This window comes from Protomyctophum bolini, assembly GCF_963924005.1.
Source record: "Protomyctophum bolini genome assembly, contig: SCAFFOLD_281, whole genome shotgun sequence".
Lineage (NCBI taxonomy): Eukaryota > Metazoa > Chordata > Actinopteri > Myctophiformes > Myctophidae > Protomyctophum > Protomyctophum bolini.
The window spans coordinates 60,001-75,000 of NW_027665847.1; the positions used below are offsets into that span (position 1 = coordinate 60,001).

At 42.8% G+C, this 15,000-nt stretch overlaps 1 protein-coding gene across 1 annotated transcript in view; it reads right to left on the reverse strand.

Annotated features, from left to right (window-relative positions):
• The window catches only part of pak5 (p21 protein (Cdc42/Rac)-activated kinase 5), a gene marked incomplete at its 5' end in the record, with an annotated part of 34,490 nt that overhangs the window by 9,419 nt on the left and 10,071 nt on the right, over window positions 1–15,000 (reverse strand). Inside the window, 4 exons of the mRNA XM_080794532.1 lie at window positions 781–914; window positions 2,962–3,116; window positions 4,896–5,037; window positions 5,241–5,453. Of these exons, the coding sequence (XP_080650658.1) occupies window positions 781–914; window positions 2,962–3,116; window positions 4,896–5,037; window positions 5,241–5,453 (644 nt within the window). The remainder of the gene's footprint in view (window positions 1–780; window positions 915–2,961; window positions 3,117–4,895; window positions 5,038–5,240; window positions 5,454–15,000) is intronic.

Consider the following 15,000-nt stretch of genomic DNA (forward strand, 5'->3'; position numbering starts at 1 on the left):
CGACAAAAAGTTTGTACTTTGGAAGAAGCACGCATTGGCCCTAGCTATAGTTGACCACTGCCATCATCCCAATGACCACCACTGCCATCATCACGATCAACGACAAATATTGTGCTTGATTCATAAATGCCCTAATTCTTCATACTGTGTGTAACATAGCAACAGTGTGACGTGTAATTCCATCAGTCCCTGACATGTGTTTGCAGCAGTGGAAAAAGTACTCAAATGTTTTACTTAAGTAAAAGTATCAATACTGGAATATAGAAATACTCTGTTAAAACATCTTTTTTGCTATGGACGTGTATACACGTCTTTTCTAATCAAACAAATAATTGAACAGAACGACAATGTTCTGTCTTCTTTTTGGACTTAACGTGGCATCTGGTTTGGAATATAAACGCTTCTAGAGAGACTTTAGATGTCACAGCGCGAGGTAGTAACGTGTACTCTAATCCAGAGCGATTTACAGTAAGCAAGAACAAAACATACAAATAATTGTCATCATGAATCATACGTAAACTAAGAACCTAACAGTGGAATATCTAAATAATGAAACTATGCGTATACACTATAGAGTGCTATGTCTACATAATCTAATCTAAGTTACATAAATTGAGCCTACGGCTGTATGGTCGTCGAGGACAGGGCAATTGCTACGGCAAGTGCTACGGGCTAAGATGGAGTCTGAAGAGGTGTGTTTTCAGACTACGGCGGACAATTGGGAGTGAGTCTGCAGTTCTGATTGCAATAGGAAATGGCGTGATCCCATACTGTACGCACCTGGTGTGGGTGACGATGTCCGTGAGGGCCCCTCCCTCCAGGAACTCCATGACCACCCAGAGCTCGTCTCCCACCAGGTAGCTGTTGTACATGTCCACCACATTCTCATGGTGGTAGTCCCTCATTATCACCACCTGGGGGGGGGGGGGGGGGGGAGAGAGAGAGAGAGAGAGAGAGAGAGAGAGAGAGAGACAGAGAGAGAGACAGAGGACAGAGGGACGAAGACCATTTAAACTGCTATTATTGCAAGATGAACTCCAGTCCCTGGACAACAATAACACATTACTTACCAGTGCTTCTCAAACCGCTTGATTTGAAGGGCCCCCATAACTCTGAGAGTGTACAAAAGGAACCAAATGGACCCGTAACAGGTCCATTTGGTTCTGTTGTGCTCACTCTCAGAGTTACAGACCTGTAAGGGTCCATGCTGGACGCCACTTTGAGAACCATTGACTACAACTACAACATTTCCCAAAATGAAACATTTTGGGAAATGTTGTCTCACACACACACACACACACACACACACACACACACACACACACACACACCTCCCTTTCTAATTTGCACATGTTATGGGGGCTTATTTAATAAAGGATTACAGTGCTGCATTAATAGGATAACATTAACTCAGAAATGAACACCCACCGCTGAGCAAAAATGTAATGTATCTGCAAGAGCACACATGACACACACACACACACACACACACACACACACACACACAACTGACCCACCTACAGCCATAATACTCTGTCTCTGTCTCTGTGCATTCATGTATGTATTCAGTATATATATATATATATATATAGGGAGGGTATGTTCATACTGTATATACATGCAACAGCTGTACCAACTGCCAATTACCTTAATAAAAAAGGTCCATATACGCCCTTTTCCGATTCCATATAGAAACACTTAAGATTGCGTCAATCAAACGATGCAGTAAAGGCAGCTGATGAATGCACCAGTCAGTTGGCCAGCTCTCATTACTTTCTCTGCCTTCGTAAATGGAGCACCAGTCAATGAGTCATCTTCCACAATATTGTTTTATCTGCTTTCTTTTTTTATCCGCTGTCCTTGTATGAGATCTCTAGCAACAACCACCAGAGGAGGAGGAGGACGAGGAGGAGGACGAGGCATATCACATAACGGCAGGCTGTTCAGTGAGAAATCTGGGTTGTGATCTCTCCCGTGTGTGATGTGGGAGAGAGAGAGAGAGACTGGGGCACGTTGCGCTGTGTGGGTTAAGGATGACTCCACCGAACATGACGCAACACACAGTCCTCCTCCACCTCCAGAACACCAAACACTGTCCTCCACACACACACCATCAATCATCACCACTACTCTGTCTCATTTCAACAATGGTGCAAAGTAACTAAATACATTTAGTACTGTACCTAAGTACACGTTTGAGGTATTTTTTTTACTTCACTGGAGTATTTCCAACCTGTATCTGTACTTTTACTTCTACTCCACTAAATCCCAGCGGAGATTTCTATACTTTTACACTAAATTTATTTGAAAACGTTATAGTTACTTTGTAAGGGCAAGGTCGCTTCTTACTGGCATTATTAATACAAAAAGCATAGGCCTACATTAACCACTTCAGGCTTATATACATTAAAAAAAAATCTTCTGTGAAAAACATGTGAATTTTTTTTCCACCACTGCTTTTAACCTTGAACTTTGCATAACTAGGGTTGGGATCCTTTAGGATTTTAACGATTCCGGTTCTTTAACAATTCCTTCTTAACAAACCGATTCCTAAACGGCTCCCTTTAACGATTCTACCTATTAGTATAGTATTATAAAAAGTGAAGCACAGCTCTGGGTTACCTGATGGGGGTCCCATATGGACACTTACAGGTATCTGACTCTGAGAGTGTACAAAATGGAACCAAATGGACCGGTTCCAAACATGAAGGAACCGATTCCGGTTCCTCAATATTGGCTCAGATTCCTGCGGTTCCTGATGCCAACCCTCTATCCATAACCCCTGTAGTTTGTGCCCAGCTTTGTGTGTCTTGTGTACCAAATTTGAAATGGCTGAGCACGGAATGTGATGTACTGTAGGCCTATGACGATAAAGTATAACAACAAGGAAAAGAACAGCTGAATTAAAAGGGACAAGAACAATGGCACCCGACTGTACAATAAGGAAAAGAACAGTCCTACCTCGTTGAATAGGAGCTCTCTCCTCTGCTGTTTCCTCAGGTCCATCTTCTTCACAGCCACCTGCTTGCCACTGTGCTTCTCGCTGGCGATGCACACGATGCCCGTGGAGCCCTCGCCGATCTTTATGAAGCTGTCCAGGTACTCCCGGGGGTCGCCTGACATCGGAACATTGATGAGGACTGTTACACATTTCACCAGTTTTTACATACAAATAATCATTGTGCTGTAGAAAAGTGACTATGATTGACATATAAGGCAGATTAAAATTGAGCAGTTCTGACGAAGAACCATCCAAGTCCATCATTTATTCTGATCCCTTCCCGAAAAGGCCCATCGGTCCTGACCCCTTATCCATGATTTATACATTATGTATAATTAGCATGGACTTAGATGGTTCTTCATCTCAACTTCTCAGTGAAATTTTACCCCTTCATTTACCCATCCTAACTATTAGAGGGTTCTATTAAAATGCGTTAAGAATGTAGCAGGACCTTTCCTGTCAGTCAACATACACATTAGCAGCACGCTGACATGGAATTAATGTTCCATGTTAAAATGGCTGCTTTGAAAAAGGACTGTTATGCACCAAGGTCATTAAAAAGAAGGTGCAGTCATCAATTCTACGTCATTTTCTCTATCCAGCAATTCCAGCTGGCAGATTTGTCACACTGGAAGTAAACTGCAGCCGGGAGGTGGATGGAATGCACTGCACGATGGCCAGGTGGACCAGCAGACACTAATTCTGAACGATTGAGACCTTTGTAAAAATGAACGGTCCAGGAAAATAAAAGAAACACACATTGTTTTCTGGCTGTGCAATGGGTAGACTATAATCTGGCTAGAAACTATACATGTTTGGCTGTTTAGATGCCTCAATAAAATTATACAGTGTGCATGTCAAAAAACAAGTGAACAAGAAAACATCCGGTAATAGTAGTATATATTTTATATTCCTGAACCAGTTAACAAATTGTTCACAAGATGGTCCTGTCGGCTCTCATTGACTACAATGTATTTCACCAAACCTCTGCATCCCGTTTGCCCCTTTGAGCTCATCAATGGCCAGTCGACTGGCTGTACCAAGTTATCATGGTTCTACCATGGAGGTATGAGTCAGACCCAACCAGGTGATTTCACTAACGAGCACACCTACAGCCAGAAAGGCAGAGCTAATTAGCAAAGTCATCTGGCGTCCTGTTGGGTTAGGATGGCAGCCTGAGCACACACGGACCCCTGTGGCACATAATTGAAACCCACCGCAATAAAACCTAAAGGACCATGGCAGCGGCCTGGCATGTTTGTCCCAGTGACTACACCTCACGGTACGCCTTACATATCCCGGACTGACTACGCTGTGGTTTGGTTTAGTGTCCTGTCGTTTTTGAGGAAGCCATTGGATTCCATTCATTTCAGTACTCTGAGTACTGTATGAAAATCAGTAAACTTCAGATACTGTAAACTTGCTTGTGATACTGTAGGTAGGCTACAGTAACCAAAAAATATAATAGCAAAAATAAATCTGTTATTTCTTGCCGAAGTTATGCAATTGTTGCATTTTAGTCCTCAATGGTTCTCAGGGGTCCTTGAGGATGTTCCAGAGGGTCTCCTCTCCAGCTAAATTAGTTAATATCAATTCAAATCTATTGCTATATTGCAGCCTCAATTCCAGTCCCAGGACAGCAGCAACACAATTACTGTTTCATTTCAAGGACCCCCAGAGTGTACAAATAGAACCAAATGGCAAAATATTTTCAGACGGGGTTCGGCAGTAAAAACTAAACAAAGCAAAACAAAAAACACTTGACGTAAAAAAGCTTGAGAACCTCTGCTTTTATATTGTATCTCATGCAGTGGCAAATAAAGATATTATCTTATCTTTTAACTGGTTGCATACAGTAAGTGACGTGTATCTGTATAATCTCAGCTCATTGTACCTGGGTTGACCACCAGCTGCAGTGCTGCTCTGAACTGCTCGTGGGAGACCCTGGAGGGCTGTGTGTCTGAGCTGGACCCCCATGAGGGAGGGGGGTAGGCCCCTGGGGGGATGTAGGGAGACGAAGGCTGGGAGTACGCCCCCTGGAAGGGAAACACATGCAAACATTGTATACATCAGCGTAACACACATGCATGCATGCGCACACACACACACACACACACACACACACACTGTATCTAGTCTAATATAGGTCAGACACATTTTTGCATAATCAAATCCATAAGTCCTATCCAACAAATCTGCTTGCACAGCTGTGAAAGCCCCGGCACGGCGTATACTGTACCTGGGGGGTGTACGGAGGGCTGGGTTGAGATGGGGGGTGGTGGTACGGCGAGGGCTTGTAATGGTGGAAGACTGGCGGGTACGGCAGGTGTACTGGCGGGTAGCCGGGCGGCTTGGCGTGGCTCTGAGGTAGCTTAAGGGGTCCTCGAGGGTAGGTGTCGCCGCCAGGCACCTGGTGGGGACTGCCGTCCCGCGATGGACGCTCATAGTCCCCCTAGGAGAGGCGAGGGTTTATTGAGTTTATAAGGATTTACCTTTAGCTGCTAATAATCTTGCTGGGGTCCACACGCACACGCACACACACACACACACACACACACATAACATGAAAATAAAAACATAAAAACATGACAGCAAACATGACAATGCTTTCTTTTAGACAATAATTCTTTTTCGTGACCATAAACTAGTGATCTACTACTTACCAGTAGCAAAACATAATCTGCCTTAAAAGGCTTAACCACTTATAGCTCACAAGCACACTCACACTCACAATTTGCCGGAGGAAGTAGGCGTGCACTGCCCAGGCTGCTATGGAATACTTTTCTACACTACAACAACCGTTTTAAAGTGGATTTTCATGACAAGCAACTCAGCGGTCGGTGCAGTGGCTGTTCAAAGGTAACTTTAAACATAGGCAGTCTAGCCTGAAAGACGCCCGTATATTGCTGGCATTCAAATGTTAATGTGGTTAAAAAGCACTAAAACAGTCAACATGCCCAGGGTTGCAATTATTTAATATTATCCAGAGGATTACTTATGTTTTCAGTGCAACCCCCCTCTCTATAACCCTTCTGATGAATAGCAAAATGTCCGCTCCACTCCCCAGGTCAGGTGCATGCTGCTAGCAGTGAGCTAGCGTTGGACACATTCTAATGGAGGACGTTCAGTCCAGCAGAGAGAGGACTATGCTTTATCATTAGCTCCTCAAAGTGCTCCATTCATCATACAGGGAGCCTTGGGAGGACCCAGATCTGGGACAAAACACATACGGTAACATCACACCACTTCTTAAAGCCCTATTTAACCCATTAAAAGGTAGTGTAAGTGATTCTCTTTGGTAAAATATGTGTTACAAAGCTCTATAATGTGATAGTACTCATTGCTATATAGTGTTTGCTGCAGTAACAGGAGTCTCCATGTCTCCACCAGCTTTTTATTAAACAGAAAATGCACTTTCAGAAAATGGAGATACCAATTTTATCCAATCAGGATAGAGAATGCAGTCAGGATACAGATTAAACAAGTGGAATTGTAAGTGATGATACAAAGAAATAAGCAGACAAAATTGGAACTGGAACACTATACAACTAGATACGCACCGGGCCAGGTCAGGTTGTGGCCTCCTGGTGGCGCTATAATAGGCCAATGTGAAAAGGGTGTCATTTCTTCTTACGCCTTTGATGGCAATTGGATGATTTGAGGCATTTTGTTCCAAAAATGTGTTTTGCAAAAATTCACCTGTTGGTGGCGCTATAACAGGCCAATGTGAAAAGCCTAGCAGGAAAGTGCGTGAAAGATTTCACGTAAATTGCACACTGCGATCATGATTTGAGGCTTTTTGTTCAAAATAGGCCAAACCTGCAAACTTTGAAAGCCAATGTTAACCAATTAGGATGGAATATGAAATATCGGACAGATCCGTCTTGAGCACATGACTATAGAGATACTGTGTAACGATTTGCAAGATATTTGGACAAAAGATTAGCTGGTAACGGACGGACAGACGGACACACACACACACACACACACACACACACACACACACACACACACACACACACACACGGTGCCTTCGGCCTGGTGGAGACAATTAAGCTCATTAATCTCTCCTGATTGGCTGAAATTGTGTCACCTACCTGAAATGTATTTTGTGTTTATTAAAGAGCTGGAGAGACAGGGAGAACTGTATTACTGAACAAACGCTCTATAGCAATGATAACTACCAGAATATAGTGATTTAACCTTTTAACAAAAAACTTTTTGTTTTAACCAACAAATATCACTTACCTCTAAGACCCGAGGTAATGGGTTAATAAAATCAGTAGTTCTCAAACCTTTTCGTGTCTAGGACCCCCAAAATATCCATCCATCCGACCCCCATCCGAAACCCCCATCTGAACATGTTTTGTGCTAGGGATCCCTGGCCCAGAAGAGATTTGCGTTTTCTTTTCTTTTTTTACGCTAAACTTTTTAAACACACTCAAAAATGATTCATGAAAAATAGCAGATGAACAAGCTTGAGCTTGTATATCTGCTATTTTTAAGAACCACTGTTCTAAACCACTGTCCTAATTCTAAATCCTAAGAGTTTTTTGAAAGAACCTATGTTGCTATTAGGCTATATACAGTATAGTTCAAATCTAAAATGAGACAGATGCTTTCCTGGTTTTAATGGGTTTAAGCCCTATTTAAAACAGTGACACCCCTATATGGATATAGTGGATTGTTAATGGACTGAAGGCAATGCGTTTAATCGTAATCATTATTGATTTACTTTATAAAGGAATTTGAACAAACACAACAGTGCTGAGAGAACACATGCATATTATTGATTGATTGATTGATTGATTTCATTTGGATGATATAAAAGGAGCATAATATATAAAACATAAAAACTAAAATATCAGAGTACAACAATAAGCATGAATAACTAAAGATATAAAGCTTCGTACCGAAAAAGTTGTACATATTAACTATCCACCTTTTAGATTTGTTAAGGTGCATAGCCTATACCTGAACCTCTTTTAAAGTGCATAAAATTTGAACATCAAGATAATTGCAGCAGAAGGGCAGTAGAGCAACTAAAATGAACCACAATTAGTACTAAAAATAGTAGTCAATATTTCTAAAATGTAACTACTGTATATAATTTTGTAGCCAATGTTTAAGGGCTCTTTTACAAGTACTCAGAGATGCACTTGTTTATATTTCCTTTGACAAATTGTTCAAGCATAAATTGTAATAATAATGGTTCACACGCACGCACACACACACACACACACACACACACACACACACACACACACACACACACACACACACACACACACACACACACACACACACACACACACACACACACACACACAGATGTGAGGCAGTGTAGTGCTTACTGCTGAAATCTATTGAATGCCTCGTTTTATGACTCCGCTAAGCTGACTCATAGCTCTGACCAGACCTATAAAGGCACTCTCACAGGGACACATACTCGCTCGCACGTGCGCGCACACACACACACACACACACACACACACGTGCGCGCACACACACACACACACACACACACACACACACACACACACACACACACACGTGCGCACACACACACACACACACACACACACCTATAACAGCCTGATACTGTGCATGAAATAACAATATTAATGTCTTAAAAATGTAACTGTGGCGTCTTATATTATATTATATTATATATTATTTACTTGGTCTCAATGTGTCTGTCCAAGACTTTTACGGATGACTACATTCATCAAATTGAGAAAAGTGATATTAAATCCACACTGATAAAGGCACGGTGAAATGAACTGCCAAGGATGTGGAGACAAATGTCCCTGACTGTCCACAGTTTAATAATCAGCGCTGTAACAAATGGTGTATTATACATCCAGTGTTAAAAAACTAAAAAAAAACTCGTATTTTTTATTATTGCAACCGCAGATTACTAAACTTGTCAGTGATGGAGTCAGTGACTCCATCACGCCACCATATATGGCTGTCAGTCCGTCACGCCTCGTGACACGCTCCATATTATGGCCGTCTCCAATATGAAGTTCACGACACTGACCTCCTCAAACCCTGGATAGCCATACATGGAGAAGACTGGACCATCACCTAGATCTGCATATATGGAGCTGGCTAGCAACTGTACATTTGACCTCAAACCCTTAGATCTCCATATATGGAGGTGACCTGTTCCCAAAAAATAAGGCCCGGCCCTATCTGGGCCCTCATCAAACCCTGTACACTCAAGACACTGCCCCGCTGCCACCCTTAGATCTCCATGTATGGAGCTGACCTGTTTTTTTTAATATATATTTTTTATCCCACGATTTTGTAACCCATTTTTCACCCCTGTGTCAATCATCTAATGTGATCCTGGGCTCTACACACCCTCCACCAACCTAGTCCCCATATATGGGGGACAAGGGGAGAGCAACAGACTTGAACTCATGCTTCCTTCATGACTGAGTGTCCAAAGTTGCTCCTTTACACCTGACAGGGGGGAGTTTCCCTGGTTGGACGTAGCGCATGGAAGGAACACGTTATTCCAACCAGTTCCTTTCCCCTCCATCAGGCGCCCCGGCTGGCCAGGGGGAGGCAGTTTAGTGACCAGGATTACTGCATGTTTTTTGTGAGGGTACCTACCCTAGGGGACACGGGGAGAACATGCAAACTCCACACAGAAAGGCCCTTTCGCCAACCCCGCCTTCGGGTATGGGCACTGATGACGCGGAGGAGGAAACACGCGGCCAGCACCCACAGCGTCCCGAGCGGGAATCGAACCCAGGACCTTCTAGCTGTGAGGCGACAGCACTACCAACTGTGCCACCGTGCCCCCTGAGCTGACCTATTCTGACATTCCATACAGTATGTTGATCGGACCTCATCAAATCCTGTACACTCAAGACATGGCCAGTACAGAATTCATTCCATATGTTGCTTGCCTAGCAGTCTGCCGTAACCCAGGGAGTCGTACTGGTACGTGAGCACATCATAATATATTTTTTTGCTTTGCTAATTTTGTATTTATTTTTGTCTTACAAAAGCTACAAATGTTTTGTAGATGTGTTGATTAAGGAATAATAATGATGATGATGATTAGTTATTATTATATAGTGATATTATTGCCGTGGGTGGATAATAACAGGACTCACAGCCTCACTTACTATCGTGAAGCCAAACACGTAGACACGTGCGCGCGCACACATGCGCACGCGCACACACACACACACACACACACACACACACACACACACACACACACACAGGAGGAGGGGAGCACTGATGTGTTGGGATGGTGTATAATTACATGGAATGGGACTGCTTTAATCAATCACTTTCGGGGAGGAGGGAGAAGAGAGGGAGGCAGGGAGGAGGTAAAGGAACTGATGGAGGTAATGTGCTGTAGGGATGACCCAGTGTACCCACCCCCATCATCTGGCTGATACCACTGTTTGCTAACCAACTGTCTGTCTGTCTGTCTGTCTGTCTGTCTGTCTGTCTGTCTGTCTGTCTGTCTGTCTGACCAATCGGCCAGCCGGACTGGACTGGACTGGACTGACTGGTTGTGTGGCTGATTGGCTAACTGACAGCTGTCTGTCTGTCTGTCTGTCTGTCTGTCTGCCTGCCTGCATACCTGCCTGTCTGTCTGTCTGTCTGTCTGTCTGACCAATCGGCCAGCCGGACTGGACTGGACTGACTGGTTGTGTGGCTGATTGGCTAACTGACAGCTGTCTGTCTGTCTGTCTGTCTGTCTGTCTGTCTGTCTACCTGCCTGTCTGTCTGCCTGTCTGTCTGTCTGTCTGTCTGTCTGTCTGTCTTTCTTGCTGGCTGTCAGCCAAGGGCCTGCTGATCCATGTTGGTTAAACGTGCATTAATCTGAGTTTGGCAGGGTAATCAACAACCTAACTCAACTGTGAAATTGAATTCGGCGGTGGAACATCGCAGGGCCAGTTTTATGCTAAAGCTGCAGAAAGAGAAAGTGCTGCAACATCAATTTGTCACCCAGAGCTGCTGCTGTACCATGCTCATGCACGCTTAGCTGTGTGTGTGTGTGGGTGTGTGTGTGTGTGTGTGTGTGTGTGTGTGTGTGTGTGTGTGTGTGTGTGTGTGTGTGTGTGTGGCCAATTCCCCATGCTGTCTACTGTTACATCCCAACCAGCTCACAACAACGGCGGTGAAAAAAGAAGGGTTTAGTTCAGCGGTGTGAGTGGATTGAATGAGAGAAAGAGAAGAGAAGGCTTTTTTTGTACAAGGTCCATGAGCCAAGAAGAATAGCGTACCTACAGTACCCATTTGTACACTATTGTAGTTAAATGAACACTGAGGTTTTTACTGTTGGTTTTTATTCCTACCCCAATAAAGCCTCTCCATGCAGATCAGGGAGTGTTGTTTTCTAAGCCGTGGTCTTATTTCTCGCCCACTTCCTTTTGTAGGAAACTACTGAACGACAAACACAAGATCCAAACCCCTTCAATCTGTTTCATTCCAGCTCAGTCCGACCGACATTTTTGAACACGGCTTCAGTGGTTATTCTTGTTTGCGTTTGAGTTTATTGTTCTCAAATAGAAACTATAATCAAAGAACGTTTTTCAAATTGATTAGATTTTTTTTTGCCAAAATATGGGTCAAAACATTGGTAATTGGTGGTCTACATCTATAGGACCAGCATCGAAAAACCAAACATTTTGCATCAGGGCAGCGGGCTCCAATATATTTTGCTAAATAAAATCCCTATGCTGTAGCTAGAAATGATACAAACGTACCAGTTTCGATAGAACACCCAGTTCTATCGAATTTACCAGCAGAAGCTATCAGTCGTGATCAGCTCTCACAGTTTTACAGCAAAATATTTTGACCGCAAAGCTCGATAATTGCTAAACCAATCAGACGAACAAAGATATTAAATAAACTGAAAACAGAATTACATCAAATGCAAACTCAAAATATGTCATAATTATGGGCAGGGTACAAGAAACATAGCTTTCATTTTGTTTTTAACGCAGCATTGGTAGTTATTAGTGAGGAGCTCATCCTCAATGCGATCCAGAGGTTTGGATAAAGGTTAAAGGTCGAATGAATATTCATATGATGAATTATATATAAAGTTTAAATTGTTGTTTTATTGCCGTAAATATGATGTAAGAGATGTTTTTGTTTTGTCAAATGTCTTAGATTTGTGTCGATTTCCTTGAGTTCCTTTCCTTGAGTTTGTTAGTTGATTAGGAAAAAGCTGAGAAATGGAAATGGATGGAATGCATTATGTGAATACAAACATGCTGTAAAAGTAAAAATTGGTGTCTTATAAACCCACGAGGGTTGGGAACAAATGTGTGTGTGTGTGACACGAAAATAAAAGAATCAATCAAAAATAGGAGGGAGGCAAACTGGAGCTGGACGTTGGATGGAATGCAATAATGTATTGAAGTCAAAGAGCAGGGTGGACAAGCTTATGAATACTTTCTTTTAATGGTTTAAATATTCAGTTCAGGAAAATAAAAGAAGACATATCACACTTTGTTTGTTTTCTCCCTTGTTTTTCGATGTGCACAGTACAGTAGGTAATGGTATATCATTTTACTGAGATCTCTAAAGAGCAACGATTAAGTTCCTGATTGAAACCTCAATACAATTATATTGAAAAACAAAAGATCAGAAAACAATATATGATATTATTTGATTGTCTTAAACCAATAATCTGAAGAAAATAAACATTGCTTATTTATAAGCTTGTCCACTCGGCTCTGATTGACATTCAAACACACTTGCGTCTCAGTGTGTCTACGGCGCATGCTATTGCGTAGATTAGAACATCTGAACTCTCCTTAAATATCATATGTCCTCTCTGTATGTTCCTTTAGTTTTCAATGGCAGAAATCATTCTTGCTCAAGAACAACCTCCTCAGAATGAGACTCATTTCGGTCATTTGTCAGAAAAATGACCCCCTCCGTGTGCACCTCCAATCCTGCTGGTCTTGCATTCTCCATAACTGTTGCTGGAAGTGTGCGTATGCATGTGTGTGCGCCTGCTTGTGTGTGTGTGTGTGTGTGTGTGTGTGTGTGTGTGTGTGTGTGTGTGTGTGTGGGGGGTACATTTCTCCTGAGTAGCTATTTACTGAGGCGTGCAGGTTAAATGGTTTTTCATCAAGGCACCCTGGGATCTGCATCAGCAAGCCCCACTTGCCTCGCCACTATTCCCGACTACAGCTGGTCGTGTGTGAAGGAGGGATAGTGGACTACATACTACTGTATTATGGTCCTATAATGACATGCTGCAATAGGAAAGCTTTGAAATATCATATGCCATTAAGGAAAGAAAAAGGGACCTTTCATATAGTCATTGAGTTGACTGGCTGGTTCAGCCTTTGTTCTGTATTTTTATGTACATATTCTGTCCTGTAAACATCATGGTAATGGAGTTGTTCACGACCAATTTTGCACCAAGCCCAGATTTCGTCTTTGGAGAAGTCATAAACCAGACAGACTAAACCCACCAAAGAGCAGATCTATGGTGAACTGCCACCAATAACAACAACCGTAGCATACATACATACATACATCTGGTCACAAAAGATCACGGGATCTATTGAATGTGAAGGAGGAGGTGACAAACTGACATATTGAGCCTGTGACACACCTAGTATGGCCCCTCCCCCTAGTAGTCACGTTGTTCATCCAGACACACCTAGTATGGCCCCTCCCCCTAGTGGTCACGTTGTTCATTCACCTAGTATGGCCCCTCCCCCTATAGTGGTCACATTGTTCATTCAGACACACCTAGTATGGCCCCTCCCCCTAGTGGTCACGTTGTTCATTCACCTAGTATGGCCCCTCCCCCTAGTGGTCACGTTGTTCATTCACCTAGTATGGCCCCTCCCCCTAGTAGTCACGTTGTTCATTCACCTAGTATGGCCCCTCCCCCTAGTAGTCACGTTGTTCATTCACCTAGTATGGCCCCTCCCCCTAGTGGTCACGTTGTTCATTCACCTAGTATGGCCCCTCCCCCTAGTGGTCACGTTGTTCATTCAGACACACGGAAAACCACTACTGTGGCCAGATGTCATGTGTAGCCTGACAGCGTGTCGCGGGTTCAACTCCCAACCACGACCACCTTCACATGCGTGTCACTCCCCATCATCTCTCCCCATTTCCTGTCAGTCTAGTGTCCTATAAATAAAGGCATAAAACCCCCAAAACAAATATAAAAAAAGTCTACTACAATGCACAAACTTAACATTTCCCCTTAATAGCATTGTTATGATGTGAAGAGGCATGTGATGAGAATGTTCTCACAAAGAACAATGAGTTTTAGGTTGGAAATATGCGTTACTACTTCTGCTGCTCTTTGAACTGCCTCATTCCATTTGTTTCACTATGCACCTCATGTACAGTATACTGTTGTTTTCTTTCCTTCTTTCTATCGATCACAATTTTTTACCCTTTTCTTGAAAACTGAAAATAATGTGAGCTTGTACGACGATCAAGTTTCACTTTTTTTGTTTACACGCGGAAACCTGTGATGTGACAATAAATTTGAAGTTTCATTCGATTTTAAATCAGAACATAATAGTGGGGATAATGGAGCGTCGCAGTCCCTCCCCCTTTCAGAACGACGAGTGGCCCAGGAAATGGTTCTCCATTCATTTTCACCATAGGCGATTCCTAAATTATTTATTTAAAGACGGTTACGCCGCGGACAAAGCCAACTCGGATCGTGACAAATCATGACAATGAACACAATGTTTTGGGCCAAACAAATAATTAGAAAGTAGAAAAAAACGGCAGGTTACAACACTTTTTTTGTTGTTTTTCTTCTTATAAATTATTTGATCGGCCCAAAACATTGTGTTCATTGTCATGATTTGTCACGATCCGAGTTGGCTTTGTAACCGTAACCGTCTTTAAATAAATAATTTAGGAATCGCCTATGGTGAAAATGAATGGAGAACTATTTCCTGGGCCACTCGTTGTTCTGAAAGGGGGAGGGACTGCGACGCTCTATAGTGTATGATTAAGGTATA